The sequence below is a fragment of the Haliaeetus albicilla genome, chromosome 4 (genome assembly GCF_947461875.1).
Source record: "Haliaeetus albicilla chromosome 4, bHalAlb1.1, whole genome shotgun sequence".
NCBI classification, from domain to species: Eukaryota; Metazoa; Chordata; class Aves; order Accipitriformes; family Accipitridae; genus Haliaeetus; species Haliaeetus albicilla.
In genome coordinates, this window is record NC_091486.1 from 46,475,673 (window position 1) to 46,496,689 (window position 21,017).

General features: G+C 40.6%; 1 protein-coding gene across 4 annotated transcripts in view; it reads left to right on the forward strand.

Moving 5' to 3' along the window:
- The window catches only part of SPEN (spen family transcriptional repressor), a 71,602-nt gene that overhangs the window by 37,777 nt on the left and 12,808 nt on the right, over positions 1 to 21,017 (forward strand). For 2 of the 4 annotated variants that reach the window (XM_069780386.1, XM_069780387.1), the window contains exons 4-10: positions 10,676 to 10,836; positions 12,056 to 12,256; positions 13,053 to 13,204; positions 15,533 to 15,658; positions 16,239 to 16,352; positions 17,541 to 17,654; positions 19,318 to 19,418. In XM_069780386.1, the coding sequence (XP_069636487.1) occupies positions 10,676 to 10,836; positions 12,056 to 12,256; positions 13,053 to 13,204; positions 15,533 to 15,658; positions 16,239 to 16,352; positions 17,541 to 17,654; positions 19,318 to 19,418 (969 nt within the window). The remainder of the gene's footprint in view (positions 1 to 10,675; positions 10,837 to 12,055; positions 12,257 to 13,052; positions 13,205 to 15,532; positions 15,659 to 16,238; positions 16,353 to 17,540; positions 17,655 to 19,317; positions 19,419 to 21,017) is intronic. The other 2 variants (XM_069780388.1, XM_069780389.1) reach the window with 1 other exon arrangement.

The window sequence follows — 21,017 nt, forward strand, 5'->3', positions numbered from 1 at the left end:
AGGTTTTAAAGTCTGTTCTCCGTAAGCACTAAATCCCATAAGGGAAGCACACAGGTGGGGCACATAGGCTTTGCGTGTGGGAATTCCTCGGAGGACTTCTGTCCCATAATCTCCAGCGTACCAGCTGAATTGCCTCACGCTGCTCCTCCTTTCCCAGCCTGGTAACTATATGTTGCTGCTGCCATGTGGTATGGAGGCCAGGGATGTGAAGGCAGTCGATCCAGGATGTTGCGAGGACATAAGGCATTTTCCTGTTGCATTTTTCCCTACTTTTGCATTTTTCCGACAAATATCTAAGTCTTCACCCTTGCTTTACAATCCCTGTTTAGTGTGATGGAACTGTCCCAGGATTTTTTGGGGAGTCCCTGGACTTCTGACCATGTGGAGGTTTAATCACTAGATTGTAACAAATACCGCTAAATTAGATTACAGTAGGGTGCTTTTTCAGAAGTTACTCTTAAGAGACAAACATGAGGACCACTCTGTCATATGATACTGGTTTTGTGTTCTTTTTTGATTTCTAAGGCTGGTGTTCGATATAGTTGCTTGACAAATGTAATGACACGTTTTCCCCACCAACATGATAGACATTCACTAGGCTGTGGCGCTTTACCTGTTCCATATGAAGATTGTATCTTTTTTTTTTTTTTAAATTTTCGTGACTTAAGTGTTTTTTACCCATGTGAAATTTCACAGAAAGTTCTGCTTTTAGTTGTATTTTTATTTGCATGTGGGCAGAAAATGAAGTAATTCCCAAATATAGTCCTAGCCAAGAGATCCATCTGTTCTCTGCATTTTTAAGTGGCAAATTAATCCTTAGCATACAACTCATCAAATGTCTTCTCTTTTATAATGTATGCTGCCTGAGATCACAGAAATGACATTTTTTTTCCCAGGCCTTCCATTTTAAGTAGTCCTTTGCGTGAGAATAACAGCTACCGTTCTGGTTTGACAGAGTGCTTGTGTGCATCTTCCAGTTGCTGTAGTTGGCCTAAAAAAGGGTATTAAATAAAAGCCTCCAGAATTATTTTCCCCTTCATCTCTTTGGCGTTTCTTTAAAAGGTTGTAGAAGATTTAAGGCAATAGAAATTCTGTTTGAGAAACACCCTTAATAAATGAACTTATTTCTGATGGAGAACTAGAGTTGCTCTGTTCGCTTTCTTTTAGATTTTGCTCTTTGGACAATGTTGACCATTTTTAGAAGTACTAAACTTCCATGGTGTTATCTGCCAAAAATGGAATTTCTATATTAAGCTTCACATGTTAACAGTTTTACTTAAGAGGCATTGTTTATCGGTCGCGTATCTTGGCATGCCTTTCATTGCAACTCCCATCCAAAGAACAATTCTATTTGTTTATAAGAGAGGATGCACCATCTCAAAACCGCTCCGAATTGGGAATTCCAACAAATGGCATTTTGTGTAATGCTAGAAAACAGTGCCTTAAAGAGGGAGGCGATGATCTCACCCACCTTTTGGCAGGGCAGAGTACAAGGTTGGGGGCTTGCTGCCTGTGCAGGCAGGGAGAGCGGCCCCGGGGAGCAGAAGGTAAGGAGTGGCCGAGGGTGGAGTCGATGGGGCACATGGGGGGCCAGATGACAGACAAATGAGAGCTGTCAGGGATGTAGGGCATAAAAGTAGTGCCAGGTTTGGGGTTTTTTTAAGGCAAGGTGTGATGCTTTTCTAAAACATGAAGACGGAATTAATTCTGCGGGTCTGTTTGCCGTGATCTACCAGTAGCTTTATGCTAAAAAAGCATTTCTACCTCTGCAAGACTGAAATAACCTGGGGATGAATCAGAGCTGGTGCTTTTTTGATTTTAGTGTATGTATGAAAAAGGCTTTTCTTCTGAAAAATATCCAGTGCTCAACACAGTGTCAGTATCGTTAAGGCGAAACGGTTTTAAAATTGTATTAAGAAGGCAAAAGAAGTTGCTTTTTACTCCTCAAGTAAACATGTAGTAGCATACTTGGATACAGTAGTGGTTGCATTTTAAACGGCATTTCACTCTCCTGGCTTATAGACGCTACTTGGTGTACTTTTGTTGTTTTGTTGTTTGTTTTTTTAAGTTGCATAGTAGATCCCATCATGAAAGCATTGCAGTTGTTGTTTAGGAAACTGCCTTTCAATGTTTCTTTCTCAGTATTTTGAAAAGATTTGGCCTCCAGTGAGCCAGGAGATCAAGTTCCTCAGCCTGCTCCCTCAGTGATTCATTGAATGACCTTGGGCAAAGCCCTTGGTCTCTTCTTACTTTTCCATCTGCAGTGCAGGGATGTTAAAACATACCTACTTCCCATGAGTCTTGAACTAAATGTTTTTTTAAAAAAGATTTCATATGCTCTGAGGTGACAGTTGCAAAATATTAGTTTAGATTGTCTGCAGATAGCTGGCAAAAGCTGTTTAGTTTAACAGTATTATGCTAATTTTGGCCAAAGGGTTGAAAGCAATTTTTCTTCTAGACCGAACAAGCCATTCCTCAGCTGTTGTGTGAACTCTGCCCCGCCATTTTCTTTTAAAAGCCACTGCGATTGCAGGCTTATCAGTGCTGACAGTCTTGAGTGGCAGCAGTTCTGCAGGCAAGTCCCGGCAGCGCTTGAAATAATTTGGCTGAAGCCCAGCATGGTTGGTGGAGGTGGGAGTTGGGGTGGCTGCAGCAGGACTTCTCACAGAGGCTGGTTCTTGACCCAAGGCTTCCCTCAATGAAGGTAATGTTAAAAAATAGAGGCTCTTTGGGCTCGCACATTCTCACACCCGCCCTCTTTCTTCTCTTTTTGCATCGGTGGAAGTTTAATTGTGGGAAAGCTACACCAAAGAGCTGGCTTTGTACTTCACCCTCAAGGCCTCAATGACTTTAATCTTTCCCAGCACTGAGCTCCGTCACCGTGGCCGTTTGCTGAGAAAGCATTTCCTCCGGCTTCCTGGAGTTTCATTTTTGAGTGTGAGTGGTCCCACCATTCCCCAGGAGCATCCGTGTTTTGAAAAGGCGGTGGCTGGGGAGGCAGACAACTCCAGCTGCTCCCAAGTTCAACACCAAACCCATCCATGGCTGAGTTAACAGCCAGCGCAGGGAGCGGAGGGCATAAGTAGTGTCTTCTCAACAGTAGTGAGCTGTTGTGGTTGCTGAGTCGGCTGTTTGGTACGTAGATAGGCTGATGTGTTTGTAACCAAGACTTTTTTTTTCTTCCAGTTTAGTGTTTTTTGTTCTTGGCTGTACAAAATTCAAGCCTGAGGACAGGGTACGTAGGTTGAGGAGTGAAATGGTAACACCGACTGAGGGTTTGGCACAGTCTCCATCAGCCAGACAGGGATTAATATAAACATACATATTTTTAGTGATTGTAATGGATCATTTAGTTGCAGGGAAGAATTAAAAGGAGCCCACGGCTGTCTTGAAACTCTCAGAGCATGTGGCTCCAGGGGAGAGGAGGTTCTGGGGGTGGGAGTAGTCCTCTGTCCTTCTGAGCAATATCTTCATCTTTTCCATGATGCATTTCAGCCTGCTGTTTCTCATCAAAGTTCACATTTCAGACATCATGATAAAATGACTAAAGTAAATATATTAATACGGCCTGTCACAGAAATTAAAATGTGATGTTAATAAGCCAGTGACTTGACCTGGGTTAAATACATGGCAAATACTACCTGGAGACTGTATCTTAAAAAAACTTACTGGTCAAAGACTGAAAAAAATACTGTGAACAGCCTGTGTTATTTGGCCAGCTGAAAGACACTGAGTGGTCCTGGTTGTATTGCTTTCCCATGGCCTTTAAACATCATTTAATTTCATTTCTTTCCATGTAGGATTCCAGCCTAGCAGGAGATTTCTTAAGTCTCCTTTCTGGGCGTGGTAAGACAGAAAATGTTAAGGGAAAGAGGATGTCCTGATTTCATTTGTCTGCAATATTTAATGATTTTTTTTTCAGAGCAGTAAATGCTTTTTTTATTTGTTGTATGCTTTTTGTGACTCTTTTCCGCTTCCATGCAGTAGATGTTTTTTTTCCTCCCCTCAGTAGATTGTTTTATCATAGCTGTGTGTTGTTAAATATTTCAGAGTGTGTGACATGTACAAACCAAAGTTCCTTGGGTGGCAAGTTCTCAGCGGCTTGAAAGGGTGCCAAGAATGTCAGGCAATCGCATCCCGGCGTGCTTTTCACCACGAGCTCCAAAGGTACTGGAGGCCGGGGTGATGGGCACAGGGTAATTACACTGAGAGAGTATTAGGTGTAGCTCTCTGCTCCCGGGTTTGCTTTCTCCACCCTTTCACACTTAGCAGCCAGTCTGCTTATATACTTACTTTAAATGTAAAGCTTTGTTATGAAATGGAAGAGCAGGGTTCAAGCTCTTTGTGGTAGGCGCGTGTGGGCTGACCCCCTTCAGCTGCTTGCCTGTAGTCTGCAAAATATGGTAACAACTTGTTACCTCTTGATACAAACAAACTTTAGAAGTTTGACTGGGTTTTCTGGTATCTTTAACATCAGGTTCAACAACTCCTTTTAACTAGGAAAAAAAAACCCCTGTGTTTATTTCCGCAGATGTGAGAAAATTTTTTTTTTTCTTACAAATACACTGATGTGGACTGGTACTATGCAGGAGACGTCATGTGTACGAAACAACTACCTGCTGCTCACGTGCATATTTAGGTCGGCATTGGAATCGGCTCCAACAAAGAGATGCTAACCCTCTGCCCAGACCTCTTGAATTTTCATTCTGGTTATTCCTCCTTGAATGTGGCAGAACAGCCATCTGGATTGCTGGAGTAACCTGGTGTTGTCTGAGTTTTGTGGGAATGGGTTACTTGCTGTTCTTATTACAGTACGTGTAACTTGATGTGTGTTTTTCGAGCACGTGTGTAGAGAATGGGGGAAATTCTGGTTAAATACCTTTTTGGATTCATTTATTTAATAGGATTTAATAGTATTTAATAGGACAGAAATAGCAGCCTGTAATAGACCTGCGCATGTATTATTTCAATATATCATTTTTCATCCAGAAGAGAAGTCAATTCATGGGCAAAGATCCTTTAATCTATAGCTAGAATGGAATATGATGCATTTTTTAAGGTTTTTCTTTCTTAAGCAGTGTCATATTTTTTGCTGGATTTTGGCTGGCAATAATCAGGTCTTTTTAACTCTTTTTTTCCAAACGACACATTGGTGTGTTCAGGATACTTCAACCAATTTTCTGGTGCTGTTTTGCCAGGTCCAAGAAATCTAACTGGCAGTTTGTTTTGGAAGCCCACTGCCAATATATAAAGTATCACAAGGATTTGTGTCTTCTGGACAGAGCCGATCATACAGCACTGTCACTGGCTGCCTTTTGCAGCTGGTGTTTTTTGCAGAGAGATCATCTGCGGTGACTTAACTTGGATCTGGAAAGGGAGGGACAAGAAAAAAAGGGTTCCTGTTGCTTCAATTCAGAGATGACTGTACGTTAACTTTGGATTTCCTGACCCGACTTGGGAATCTGCTGCTGACATCAGCCGTGAGAATAACCTGCCGTCAGCTGGGACTGGTGCTGCAGGAGGTTGTCCTGAATAGATCTTTCTAGGAGATAATCTTTACTTAGAGATAATTTTGACAGCGTATTGAATCATAGCTGATCTAGGCAGAGTTCCTGATTTCAGTTAATTTTGGCAGGAAAAAAAATTATCGCTCGGTATATTTCTGTAAAAGGAATCCTGGATCATTTACCAGTTCTAGTTAAACATTTTTTGAAGGCAGCTGTTAAAAAAAATTTTTTTTAATTCATTTTTACTTTTTTCCCTGCTGAAATTTGACATGTGTTCCTTTGAAAAATGAAAAGGGTTTCAACCTATTTTAGGTGGCTTGTTTTTTAACTTGCTCCAACAGTCAGAGGTTGGGGGGTTTTTTGCCTTTTTTTTAAACCTGAAGTTTGGCAGCGCATTGCCCACAGTGTGTGTTAATGCTTCTTTCTGCTTTATTTTCCATGAAGGCCACGGTGTTTCCTGCTTGCTGTAACAAGGGTAGTCACCAACCTTGCAGCTGACTCACTGTTCTCAAATCAATTCGCAGAAATGACAATTGTCCCACATTTTAAAATTGCAAAAGGGTAGGGCAGGCTGTGAGATCCCTTGATTCAGCGCAGCTGCCATTGACGAAAAGCAGCGGGTATCCCGTTACATCAACTGGTTTGGAGTCTCTCTTTTATCTCCTTTTTGCTGGGGAACAAAGAGAACGGCTCACTTTGTATTCTTCATTCAAGTGCTTTCATTTTTCATACATAAACAGAACGTAACTTCATAGTTAGTTACTAGAACTGCAAAATGCAATTACTTGAAAATGAGATATTTCTGTGGAAATGAGGACTGGTTATATAGGATGCATGCACCAGGATTTGAAATGTCATCTTTGCAGTTATAAGTGAGAAAAGGAAAATTCTGTGTGCTAAATTAGCTGCAGCGTACTGAAACTGGGCATGTGTGGGGCTCATTTTTGTGATCTGATCCCCATTGCTAGATTCTTTCATGTTGAGTCTTTGGGACTCAGCCCATATGGATAAAACTTAAAAGACTGGTTTACGAATAGATTTTATCTTGATGAATAGAGCATAGATACATAGATAAATACCGTGAGTAAGAACACACGCATCCTTATATACTTGTAGGCAATTATGGAAGGCAGATTAGTATTTTTAAAGGGCTTGTAAACTGCGCTTGTTGTAAAGTGCATGTGTAAGAGAAGGATTTAATGTCCACCTCCTTATTAAAGTAAGAATGATCTCCTTTATAGCTCAGGTTTTCCATCTGATTTTGCTGACAGTAAAATCAAAAACCTCTATTCTACATCGCTATGATGCCATGATAAAAGCTGGAGTGAAACTGATTTTAGAAGCTATCTGGGTTTGGCAAAAGAGCATCTGAAATCCTTCCTGGTTCAATGCTCAAGTTCTTCACAAATGAGCATACGTCACCAGAAGAAGTCTGCAAACCACTGAAGAGGCAACTGAATCTGTAAGCCTGAGATGTTTAAAAAAGCAAATTCCCAGCACAGGCTCCCTCTCTGTGCAACGCGTGTGTTGTGACAGCTCAGGAGATTAGTTCTTCTGCGTGCTGGCATTCTGCTCCGCTGAGTTTACATGGATGTTGAAGAGCAGGTTTTCCCGTGTTGGGAAAAGGCTGTGTGCCAGAGCACGCTCTGCTTCTGGAAAAAATCATCACAGGTTTAATAGTGTTAGTGGAAGCGCAAAATGAAGTTACAAAGCCATTTTCTTTATGCCATTTTTGGCCAGCCCCAAGACCTATTGATTACTTGAAATACTTTCAAGAAGGAGGTTATCAGAGCTTTTGTTTTAACCTATTTGTGATATTCCCTGGTTAAAATTTCCCTAGCTTGTTTTTCCAAAAGCCTTACGAACTAACTTTTGCTAGAAGAATTGTTAATAACTTGCTTTCTGCAAGTTGGCAAAGGATGGTTGTTTTCAAAATTACTCACAGGGAAAAGAAAAGCCATATTCTCATTTTAATATTCTGGGAACATAGCCTCGTGCAGCTTAGTGCTTTAGTTTTGTATATTTTTAAAGCTGGGGTAGTTGAAAAGGAGTTCTGTTTTTCTGGTTGAGACTACATATAATTCACTGTCAGATGCTTTATTTTGATTCTGCTGTGTGCTATAACTGGATGACACAGCAGCTATAATTAACTCTTCCATCATTCTGCTATTCACAGAACATAAAACCTTTGACTTACTTTTGAATTATTATATCCATGTTTCTTCAATTGGAAGAGTGAGGAGGCTTTCCCTAAAGAAAGGAGAATTGTTCTTGGTGGCATTTTTTTTTCTTTCTAAAAACAGAGTCGGGAAATAATGAAAATTTTTTTCTGGAATGCCTCAGATAGTCTTGATTTGCTGAGGGACATGTATCCCTAAAACTCCATGGGGAAGTGGAAATTATCAGCATGATCCTTGTTTCCCAAAGTTGCTTGGAATTCAAACTCTTGTTGTAGAATTTATCACCCTATTAGACTGCTGTTTCATCGCTTGGATGTCTTACGGTGTTACGCGGAGATTATCTTTTTTCCCCAGTGGAATGCTGTGATTTTAACAGTATGTTCCATATTTTAAACATCCTCATAAAAAAAACCCCTAAAAATAGCCTGTTCCCATTTTAAAGCACTGCTTAAATAGAAATTCAGTGCTGCCTCTTACTTAAAAGATATAATCTTAGCAAAGTAGAATATTTAAAGTGCTTTTGGAAGTACGTAGTTGATCTAATACCGAGCGTTAAGATGTGAGAAGGGAAAGGAAAAATGCATACGGGGCAGAGGCTTGCTGCAGCCCTAAAATCTTATTTTAGCCTTCCCCAGGGGAATGGTAAACCACACGGTACTGCTCTCAGCTTGGGAATTATTTTCAGATTCTCCCCACACACATTCTCTGACTATATTTGCGTATTAAAAGAAGTTTCTCTATTCTTTGCCAATTTATTTCGTAGTAGTAGGCGATTGCTTATGTTACCCCTTGAGACTACTGAAGGCCTGTTCATGTGGGGTCAGGTTTTTCCTCCTTTTCCCAAAATGCTATAGAGAAGAACTTCAATTTAATGAGGACTTGAGGTGATCCAGCATTGCCAGAGTTAGCAGAAAGGTAGGAGGCAGAGGGAATGGGATAAATGGGCAAAAGATGAAGAGCGAATTGCAGCGTGCTTCATTTTTAGCAATGAAATAGTTTTTTAATGAAGAGAGCCTGGAAGCAGGTTGCACAAATGCAGGTGAGGCAAAAAGAAAGGCAGTTTACAAATTTGGAAGAAAAATGAGGCTATGAACGGGCATCTTTGTGGTAGGCAGTTCAGAGCTGCGAAACACGTGGGACTATATGGATTGGACGGGGAAACGCTATTGTAGATGAAATAACAGGTTGAGTGGTGCAAGGCAGCTGCCCCTTTGGTAAGCGTATAGCAGAGCCTGCCTCTGAAGAGGAGGGCAGGAGGAAGGGCTTGGGTTTTCACTCCTTTTCTGGCATGGCTTTATTTTCTCTCCTCTCCCAAAGCAATGCTTAACTTCCTCCTCTGGGGATGGAGGAGTAGGAGGAGAGTGTGTGGGAAAGGCACCAACGTGTGAAGCAGCTCAGTGTCAACTGGATGGGAGGGTTGTAATGAGAGGATGAGACTGGGAGGAGAGTTTCTCATGTTTATTATTACTTCTGCATTTTTGACCTTTTTTGTTTTGTTTTGGTCTGGCGTGTTTTTATATCCTCCTTCGATTGTTTGTAAGTATTTTGGGACAGAGATTGCCCTCTTCTTCTGCGCCTCCAAATATAATGGGGACAGAGCCCAAGGGCTTTTAGTAATGTGTCACAGTGCTCGTTAACACCAAGATGTTCAGAAAGAAAACCAGTTTTCTGGAATGTTTTAAGAAAAATGACTGTTGCTGTTACCCTGGTGTTATATAAACTGTACACCCCCCAAAAAGGAGGATAGTAGAAGAGGTCACACAATCAAATAATCAAAATTATTAGAAGCCTGAAATGGTTTCCCTAAGAAAAGACTAGAAAAAGTTAAATGGTTTAATGTAAAGAGGGAATATAAGAAGCCTATGAAATAATTTAAGATAAGAAAAAGATAAACTTGCATATCGTTTTTCTCATATGATGTGGAGAGGAACATAAAAATTAAATTGAAAGCAGCAAATTTAAAACTGACAGGGTTATTTTTGTATGTGGCAGATCTCCCCCCTCCAGCCTCCGAGTTAAAATTCCAGCAGAATTTTTTAGAAGGCTGCTCGTGGAATGGAGAATGAGAGTCTCCAGGGTTATGTCAGACAAAATTATTTTTAGCGATGTTATAAGCCCTCATGCCTCGGGGAAGAAATCAGCCACTGAAGAAGATGACGTGTCCCCACTGGGCAGGCTTTAATAACATTATTCTCTGTGTTTCTTACTCTCCTGTGAAGCATCTAACAATCTTTACCATCAAGGGTTGGTGGACTAGATTGACTCCCCGTATGATCTAATATGCAAATCCTGTTCCGCCATAATTATTGTTTATAAAAGATGTTCTCTGGTCTGAATTCTTCATACCGTGAAGTTGGCCGTTGAGGCTGAGCTTGTAAACAGTGTTTGCTGGTTCATACATTACCTAGGTTACTCTTGAGCAAATGCTTGTTGTGATTTTCTCACACGAGGTTTTCATGTCATCAGAGGTATGGATCTCTTTTAAAAAAGATGCACAGGAGGCAATAAAGAGAACTCTAGGGCTGACTCTCGGATTGACAGCGGCACCTGAGAGCATGATAATATTTCTTTTCTGTACACGAGAGCGCTGGGAGGGATTTTTAGGCTTCAGCAGACCTGTGTACCCTCTGTATTTCTCCAGTCTTCCCACACAGCTCCTAAGCTGATACAACATTGTATTACACTTAATTAAATCTCCGCTATTGTCACGGTGCGTAACAGGATCTGTCTGACATTTTACCCATATTCTATTTCCTTGACTGTCTCCTCTGAGGGCTTTGTAGGAGAATATTTGTAAAATAACTTAAATTCCTGCGTATAACCAGGCTGCGTTACGGAAACTGGATTTTCTGCATCAAGCAAAGGAGGGAAAAAGGCCTGTAGACAAGCAAAAAGTCTTTGACATTTTCCTTTTTAATTAAAATACCTGTGTCCTCTGGTTCCTGTGCATCTCCATGCATTCTGTCGTTTCCTTCATGCCATTTATAGCAGTGACTCCAGCAGCAGCTCAAGCGATGAGTCCCCAGCACGGTCAGTTCAGTCGACAGCCGTCCCAGCGCCAGCGTCCCAGCTGCTTCCATCTCTGGAGAAAGATGAACCCCGGAAAAGTTTTGGGATCAAGGTTCAAAATCTTCCAGTGCGCTCAACAGGTAAATTCACTTGGGAAAGTGAAACAGGGAAAAAAGGAATAGGAAGCAGGTTAGGGACTGGTTAAATAACTTTTATTGTGTCTTTGACACAGCAGCCACATGCTGCCTCCGAGGACGGGATTCTCTCTCTGCTTCTGCCTTGGTTCTTGTGTGATGGTGGGAAAATTGCTTAATTAGTGACCATCTGTGAGGAATCCTGCAGGTCCCTAGCTGAACTCCTTAGGCTTGAGCACTTACAGCTACTGGAGCTGGTGCTTTGAAACAGTAATGTGGATTTCCCCAGGGAAAAACCTGAAGCATCTCAAATTTTTCACTGAAAACTCAGACCATTTATTCTCTCCCTGCTCCAGTTTCTTTTTTAATACAAAAACTTAAGGGTTTTCTGTTGCATTGTTGAGTGCTGTAAAACACCCATGAGCATATTTGTAATGGCATTGAATATTGCATGGTAAATAACGTAAGAAACCGCTCACTGAGGAGTGTACATGATGACTCTTTGTTCCCTGTGCTGAATGCAGGAGAGGTCCCACAGAAAAAAAACAGCATGGCATCGTTTGTAAAACAGTTGTAACATAATTCATGGATACAAAGGCACTAGCTGAATTAAAATAATACGTATTAACTTTTGAGCAGCATACGTCACAATGTTAATTTCTGTAGATTTTATTTCTGTAATCCTCCTTGGAGAGACACAATGCTGAAGATAAATACCCCACAGATCCCAGGCAGATTGTGTGGTCGTGAGTCAGATTTTGCAAAATCTGATGAATCTGCCTAGTTATTGTTCTGAATTGACTGAGCTGAATGCTGTATAACTTTGATCTCCATTCCAGGTGCCTCATCCCGGGTTTGGAATACTGCTCTATGCAGTATACCTGTGGGATTATTAATGAAGTAACACTTTATTTCTTCTTCATCTTGAGTTGGATGTCTCTCAGAAGTGATAACCGTACACCGCCAGCTTTAGCTGTGTAAAACCTTGTGTGTGTAGTTTCCTGGGTTTGAAAATAAAGGCAAAGAGAAAGATCCGCCAGAAGCTTTTGACATTGGCAATATTAACATCGAGATTTAAAAGGACTTCTGTGCATCTTGAGATTTGGGTTAAACTGGGTGAAGTCACATTTTAGAAGGAAGATCAGATTTCTTCATGTCTTTTATGGTGCTTTTAAATTGGTAAAAAGTGTGTTTTTACAGTACTAATGTTTATTCGTTGGTTTAGATACAAGCCTTAAAGATGGACTTTTCCACGAATTCAAGAAGTATGGAAAGGTGACATCGGTGCAGATTCACGGGGCTTCTGAGGAACGGTATGGACTGGTGTTCTTCCGACAGCAGGAAGACCAGGAGAAAGCACTAAATGCCTCAAAAGGAAAACTTTTCTTTGGCATGCAGATTGAAGTCACAGCCTGGATAGGACCAGGTAAGGTCCATGCCCTTCTTGCACTGGACGCGTGACTGCTGTGGGCATACTCACGGGCTGTTGTAAAGAGGCAGCATAGGAGTAGGAAATGTTAAAACTGCCTTTCTGCAGAAATATGGTTTAAAGAAACTGGGAAATACACCAGAATAAATTCCAGAGCAAGAAGAGTGGATGCTCTTAGGTCAAACAGGGAGAGAGTTCCAGTCTGAAACCTCAGAGAAGGAAACCTGCCATCCTCTCAAACAGTGGGATCTGCTGGCTGCTAGAAGAAAGTCTCATCTTCCATGTCTCAGTGGAGCAGAAGCCAGTGGGTGGTGTAAGCACAGATAGCACTGAGTCCTCACAGGCTTGTTTTTTCTGCTTTTAATTAAAACATCTAACGATGGCTGCATTTTTGAGGCTAAGGTAGCATAGCCTGTATTACCAACCAACTTCCTCTATGTGCTGTTAACCCAAGTACAGTGAAGCCTTACTTGAAGTCATGCATTCAAGCATTAATACTTGTTAAAAGAGTAAATTTCTAGAGAAGCAGTTGGAGAATGCAGCAACCTTTCACCTGAGGATGCTGAAATTCCTCAGCACTCACGCAGTGGTGTGGTGCAGAGATTTCACATTGCACGTAAATAACAATTGACAAGTGTAGTACTGCATATTTTTGTCAAAGACATCAGTTGCTCTTGTTCAGATCGTATCTGCTTGTCAGGAAGTAGACTTGAACAAACAAATCAACATGAACTGAACCCACATGAAAAACACCTCCGTGCATTACAAATTTCTTGCTCTCTTTTGCTTCTAGAAACAGAAAGTGAGAACGAATTTCGTCCCTTGGATGAAAGGATAGATGAGTTTCACCCAAAAGCAACAAGAACTCTCTTCATCGGCAACCTGGAGAAAACAACCACCTACCATGACCTTCGCAACATCTTTCAGCGCTTTGGTGGAATAGTGGTATGTGAATTCTCTGTACTGTACAGGGTGTCATTGCCTGTTCGTTCTCTACAGACATGTAAAATGCTATGAGCAGTGGTAAATCATAGTGTCGATGACAGATAATTCAAGTCTTTATATAATAATCTGAGTCATTCATCTTGCTGGAATATACCTGAAAGCTTTTCTTTGCGTTTAGAGTAAAATCTTAGTACACGTGTATTAAGGGGATAACTTAGCAGTAGAAACAGTCCTAGGAATGTTTACCAGAAATGTGTCTTCTGCTAGCTCGGAGCATTTGCAGAAAAGCCTGACTAAGTGGTTGGGATGTAAATATGCCTGGTGTTATTTTAATGTTGAATCGGTACAACTCTATGAAGTCTCAGTTTCCTGTTGATTTCTGAAACAAAAGGTTTAGTTGTTACATGTGGAAGTAGCCATCAGCTATCACAGTCTGTGCCTTGCCAATAGGGCAGAAGAGACACTGAGCAGATGGATTAGTGATGACACATGTGAGATTTGGGTTTTCAGCTGAGCAGGCATATCTGAATGAGATAGAGCAGCAGTCATCCTCCTCTCCTCATGCCACTTTCTATCAAGTCATATCAATACTGCATTTAAGAGAAATTATCCAGAAAAGTAAAGTTACTATCCACAGTCAGTTTAATTAATTGAATCTAGCCTTCAGTGCTGATAGTTCATGTACTCACTGGTAGCTGTGGCTGCTTATGAACATGCTGTGCCTTATTCATTCTGGTCTGAAATATTTTTGTAACCGCTGACGTATCAGTCACACATACCAGGAACCCCATATGTACTTCCCCTCAGAAAGAAGGGGAGGCGTGTTTCCATATATGATGTGGACAAATATAAAATTTACATTTTATGATGTCTGGCAGCTCTTGTGCATCCTGCCTCCGCTGTATTGTTGACATCAACACTGATTTATGAATTCACGCGGTGTCTGTGGCTTAAACCGTTTTCTAACGCTACACCAGCAGAGCTGTCCTGATAAAGATGCTTATCAGTAGTAGTGCACTGTCTTGTAAATTGGATTTGCTGTGAAATACTGCTGTCCTGTCAACATTATTAATCGGCCTTGCACAATTTCCATGAAAACTTAGAAGCTCAGGTGGAAAAGGAACCAGCTTTTATAACCTTTCCGGTGGATAATGAGCAAAATAATAATATTTTATTTGCCTGTCAGAAGGAATTGCTTGCCCAGGGTGAGTGGTCAAGTATAATTTGCCATGGTTGCAATAGTGCTACTTCAGACTCTTGGAAATGTAGTCCTCTATTAGTATTCCACTTAAATCATTAGGCCAGGGCTGTAGAAGTCTAATAGTTGTGTAAATCTCCCTGTTTACTTCTGTTTTCCTAGATAGAGAGCTCTTCAGTGAGACTGTATCAAACTGCTGCCTTGTCCCTAAATTTATTAACCATGAAATTAGTCTGTCCTGGATGTTGGAACATTTGTGCTTAAATTCGTGTGCTGGCATTGGCATGTACCTCACAAAGGAAGCTTGTGCTATTTAAACAAATAAAATGAAACACTCCACCTTCTATTTTCAGCTCGGAATGAATCATAATATCATGAGTTTGTTCAGAGGCTTTTGGTACATTTGCCAGTAGTAGTGCTGAGCTTGAATGTTAACCAAATGTCAACTCCAAGCTTGCTGGGTTTTTAAAATTTATTAAAATCAGCCTTTATTAGGCTTCTGTAGCTTTCTGGTGACTGTGCTTACTTTTGAATGGGCCTGTGGTGGCTTGGGATCAAACACCAGCAGCGATGGAAGTTGAGGATCTTTTTTGCCTTTGCCATATCAGTGCCAAGTTGGTTCAAGAGACAGAGTCCAGCGTCACTTTCTGTTTCTAGGAACAGGATGGATCATGTTTATTTGGAAAAGAAACCCTGCTTGCCTCTTGGCTCAGAAATGAGGATTGGAGCAGGTTGTTTTCTCTTGAGCCTTTGTGAGCAAAAATTAATCTGTATTTCTTTGATTCTGAGTTGTCTCTTGTTGACATAATATTAACAAACTAAAGCTACTGTTTGTTGATCAGGTCAGGCTTATGTCTGCAGGGCTGAATTTTAAATCTGCATTATGAAGAGCTTTCCCTGGGTCAGTAAGGATTTGGTTTTGTCATTGAATGAGATATAGCAGAACAGCGAAGTTTTTAACTGTCTACTACTGTTTAAATCCTCTCTCTGAAGAAAATATTAATTAAAGAGTGCTTGCTGTGCCATGTGTCTTTCTCAAAAAAAGTCCACTTAGATCTAATTGACGCTGTTGAATGTCCTTTTTGGCCTGTTGCTGACTGTCGATTGTTCTGTTTTGTGTTTTTCCCCAGGATATTGACATTAAGAAAGTGAACGGTGTTCCTCAGTATGCATTCCTGCAGTACTGTGATATTGCAAGTGTGTGTAAAGCAATTAAGAAGATGGATGGGGAATATCTTGGAAATAACCGGCTCAAGGTAAAGAAATCCTCCCGTGGACTGTATCCTTATCCTTGTTACTTTCATTTACAGCAACATAGGATATTTTGCAGCAGCATAGTTTATGGAAGTAAGACATTTTTTAATGCATAGGTCAGATTAAAGCGTGATGCTTTCAGCCACCACTATAACTGGGATTAATCAGCATTTTTGTTGGCTGTCTTAGCAAGGAGCCCCAGGATTGAGTAGACTTGGTGACTGACATTCCCTGGCCTTGAAGGTCCGTGCCTGGTGAGGCCATGCTGGGAAGCTGTACTAGTACCGACAATAAACAGGGGCTGTCAGTCCCCAGAGCTGTCAACCTGTCACTTTTCAGATGCATTCAAATTGTAGAAGAACCAAATGTTGTCAAACACTGTATTTGTTTAAGCATGCAGAATTATTTTCATTAATTGCTATTTGATTTTTGTCTTGCTTGCACCTGTGTGAGATGCTAATTTTAGAAAATCCATACAAATGACTAGCTTTCTTCAAATAACTCTTTAATTAGGCGTGCTCTCTTCAGTTAGTTTAACACTTGTGAATTGTACTGATGGAAGTTTTGCCCTTTTATGTTCAGCTGGGTTTTGGAAAGAGCATGCCTACAAACTGCGTGTGGTTAGATGGTCTTTCTACAAACGTTACGGATCAGTATTTAACTCGACATTTCTGCCGATACGGGCCTGTGGTAAAGGTAGGTGGGAGGCTTTGGCGTGTGGTTTGAAGTTGTTACTGTCTTCCTTTCTTCCCATCCTGTCCTTTCAACCCCGACTGTCCAGGGCTTTATAGCTCAGGTAGAGAAATTCTCTCTGGGGTGTAATTTGGCCGACAGTGCTCTGTAGCGTTGCATCCTGTTGGTCCGATACGTAGAGCAGTTGCTTCTGGTGTTTTGAAAACAAAAAAAAGTATTTTGAACGAGCCGAGATAATGAGTATTGGAAACTATTTGTTGCTCTTGTGCAGTACAGTCTCTCCCCAACAAAATTTCTTTAGAAGGCTAACACAGGAGGAACAGCAGTCTAATTATGTAGTTATGCTCAGGCATGCTAATTACATAATTAGACATGACTATATTTTTTTCATCAGACCAAAAAATGACTTTTTAAAAGCAGTTAGGCTAGTCACACTGACAAAAGTACGTGAAAGAAGAAAGTCAATGATGGTGCAACATACCCATATCACATGGTGGGAGTGTGTTACCTGCCCCGCTGTGGGTCAGGGCTAGTGATTTACGCACGTGCTTAAACTTAAGCATGTGAGTTGTCCCGTGTACTTCTGTTGGACATTGATGTGCTTAAAGTTGAGCAACATGTGTGAATCTTTGCAGGATCAGGGTCTTGCCTCCTTAAAGGATTTTTGTGGGTTTGTGTTGCAGCTTTGACATTCTTTATTGTAGCTGTTGTTGCTTGAATAATAAGTTTTATTGCTAAGGGAAGCTAGTATTTGGAAATTGGGCATTTAGCGACTGACGAGTGGTACTGCAGACTGTGATAACAAAAACTGTTTCCATTTTGGGATTAAATGTTCCCTTTACCTTTTTTCCCCCCTAAAACACATTGGAAATTTTTGAAAAAAACTAAAAGTAAACAAAGAGAAACTACAAAACTCAGTCACCAAAGAAAAAAATTAAAAGTAAAATACAGAAAAACAAAATAAAGGCATAATATACCTCAAGCCACAATATCCACAATTCAAAGCAGTCCCGTGTCCTTTTATTGTCTCTTCATTACAATATGCCTCATCAGAAAAGCCTGGAAATTTACCTTGCTAAAAATTATTTCCTTACTGGTATCCTCATGACTTAGGATTTTGTTGGGACTGACATTAAGTCCTGTGGATGAGGCTCTTATTTGGTTTTTGTTTTGTTTTTTTGTTTTTTACAGGTGGTGTTTGACCGCTTAAAAGGCATGGCCCTGGTTCTCTACAATGAGATTGAATATGCACAAGCAGCTGTAAAAGAGACCAAGGGGAGGAAAATCGGTGGGAATAAAATTAAGGTGTGCAGAATGACCTCCAAAACAAAAACAAAAAAAAAAAAAAAGAGAGAAACAAATTGTATTTAGGCCTTACCCCTTAAATGCTGGCATTTGCAGACTGCCAGACAAAAGGAATACTTAGCGGGACACGTATGTCCCAGACATCAAAGGCTTGAACTATTTTTTTTATACTCGGCTTACCAAGATGTTAGGGTATCTTGAACTGTTACTTATAAAGCCTTTTCCAGTATTCTGCCGTTTGTTTCACTGAACTTGTCTCTCTAAGCTCCTGAGTGTTGGTGTCCGTGTTACTACCTCATTTACCCGAATCCAAGGCAGAATTTTGTCCATTTTCATGTTAGAAAAGTGAAATCTGATGGTGTGAGTTCCTCTGAGATAACACATGGCTGCATTTCAGCTGATCCGTGCTAATATCCAGGCTCTTGACCTGGCCAAGGTGATCCGTGGTGGCTTGCACACCATAGTCATGAGGTACAGCAACCTAAGCATGCAATCTCCTCTTGCGATGGCAACTCCTTCCTTGTAACAGATTTTAAAAAATAGTAATTAAAAACACTACTTTAAAAAATAGAGAGAAAGTTACTCCTGGAGCAACACTTAACATTTACAGGGATGTCTTGGATTTGGATGAATGTGGTAATACCTGTTATGACTGTCCCATCAGTTCCACTAATTGGAGATGTGAGGTGTCAGCCAACCCTCTGAATTATCTTCTTCCTCCTCCTTTCTTCTCTCCTAAAGAGTGGGTAATGATTTCAAGCATGATCTCTCATCTGGTGTATTATTAATCTAGCAACTTCACACCCGTTGGGGTTAGGAGTTGAATATACTGTAGTTTCTAAGCGTGGTGGTTGAATGTAAGTAGCCCTTATATGCAATAAAATGTGTGGTCATTCAAAAGCTTCGTATCTTGTGTTTGTGGGTCTTGCTACTTAGCAACTTTGGAATAAGCAGCACCCATGATGTGTGTATGTCTGTGCTCCACTGCTGTGGTTACACAAAGGTCTAGGCTGACTTTTTTAAAAAAGAAGGAACTAGAATGTTAAAAAAATCGCATTATGCATATACACATAGTTAAATCCATTCTAATCCTTAACTTTTTGCATCAGCTATGCCATTAGCTTCTTAATATTGTTCCCCTTGGCTAGAAAACATCAACTCTTCGAGTAGCTAGAACAGGGAGCTGCAATTCAGGAGGCTTGGTTCCTTTCCCGTCCCTGCTCTTGCCTTGCTGTATAACCCCAGGCAAATAACGTGGAGTCTGAAATAGATTAATAGTACTGACCTGCTATAGCACTGTGGTGAGATAAAAGGGACTTTGGAACTGTAATTGGAATCGTAGTATTAAAAACTTCAATACCATGATAATAACATGTATTTTTCCTGCTGGTTTACTGAACAGAAGCCTCTGCTCTGGCAGCTACAACAACATACCCCAGTAAGGAGGTAGTTATATAGCTCCACGCAGCTACACTGAGTTGAGAGAGAAAGGTCTTTATTCCTGGGGATGCGTAGGGCTGGTCCCAAGAAGCGTTTGACATTTTCTTGTTAAATATTATCATCCCCATTTTCAGTTCTGCTCCCATCAGACTGCAGCAGACAGTGAATTGTTGTCAAAATGGGCTGTTTCTCTCACTGAACATGATTTACCTTTATTTTTCAGGTGGACTTCGCAAATCGAGAAAGTCAGTTGGCATTTTATCATTCCATGGAGAAAACGGGTCAAGATATCAGAGACTTTTATGAAATGCTGGCAGAAAGAAGGCATGTGTCAATATCTTTATTACAGTCTTTACTTTTCCAGCATCGTCTTAAGCGCAATTAAACTTTCTTCAGGCTGTAATTATTAAAAAAACACTTATTTTTGTTCCTCTCAACATTATCCTTCTTTTTAAAGTTCTATTAACAACATTTTAGTATATTTTTAATGTCTTTTACCTTTTCAACTTTTTTTTTTTTTAAACAAATTTAGGTCGTCAGACTTCAACTCTGCAGATTAAAGCAGACAGGATATCACACATCTGAAGTGCAGTCAGTTACTGAAACTCGTACTTAGGTGGAGGTTTCAGCTATCTGTGTGATGTATATATTTAGTATCCGGTTACTGTGATAGGTCACCAGGACACAGTTGAGAGTCATTCATCGTTTCTTAAGAATGCAAAGAATAGCTTATCTGTAATGCCTTCCCATACCCTCAAGAGAAATCTATGTGTTAATGTGTGTATATATAGTCTGATAATCTACTGCTGCTCATCTGTTGAGTGGAGAGTAAAATTTGGTCTTCCACCCCTACCCCTTTTCAACAGTTTAGTTTGTTAACTTGGTAAAATAATAAAATACGAGTGAGGCTGCAATTTTTAAATTTTTTTTGCTATTTGACATGAAAAATGTGTTCTGTGTTGATGCCCTTCTGCAGCATCTGTCCTGATGGTGTCTGGCCATTTTGCACATGCTGCAAAGGCTTGTGTTCCCCCTGCATGGCCACTTATCTCTGCAGACCCTGGCTGAGAGTAGGCCGGCACAAAAGCACTCTGCATTTTGTGCTTTTTTTTCCTTCAGTGGCTGAATAAACATCTGTCTTTTTTATTACTGATGACTATAGTGAAGGGAAGCATTTTCTTTTTGTGTGGGTGCATTTTTATTACCTTCAGAGGCTGGCTTAATTGTTAGGGTTCTGGTTTACCGATGAAATAAGCCCAGCGTGACACTGATTGTACCTGTGCATTAGATAAATTTAATGGTTTTTTGCAGCAGAATAGACTGGTCTAACTTCTATGCAAAATTGCTAGATTGAAAAGCGAGGAGTGTTTGGAAATTGGCAATCAGGATTTGCATAATGGAAATAAATGTGTGCGTTCCCCAGTCCTTGCCAGATGTTGTGATGTGCCAGCAAGCAGTCAGTAATAATTTCCTCTGAACTACACCAAATTCAGAAAAGGGAAGTGCATTATTGGATGTCTTTTAACGCGCAGGAGTCAGCTGGGCTTGTCTTTGCCATGAAATAATTCTGAGTAGGACACTGACTTCTGGAACAACGTAAGACTTAGGTACATGTTAGTCTTGTTTTTCCTTTTCTGCCACTATGCTCACATACTCATTACAAGATGCTTACGAATAATGACTCAGAGAGCGATCGAGCAAGCTCTGCAGTGGGTCTTGTAATTCTGCATCTTCTCGTCCTCCTTCAAGCTCCTCCTGGCAGTTCCTGGTCCCTTGCAATGACGCTAAGATCCGCACTAACCAGGTTCTCTTAGGTGGTAGTTGTAGCCCGTCTAAATAGGACCCAAAGGCAAAAAAACCCACAAAAAACCCAAAGGAAAACCATGATTAATTTTTTTAACTTCACAGCTGCCGTTCACAACA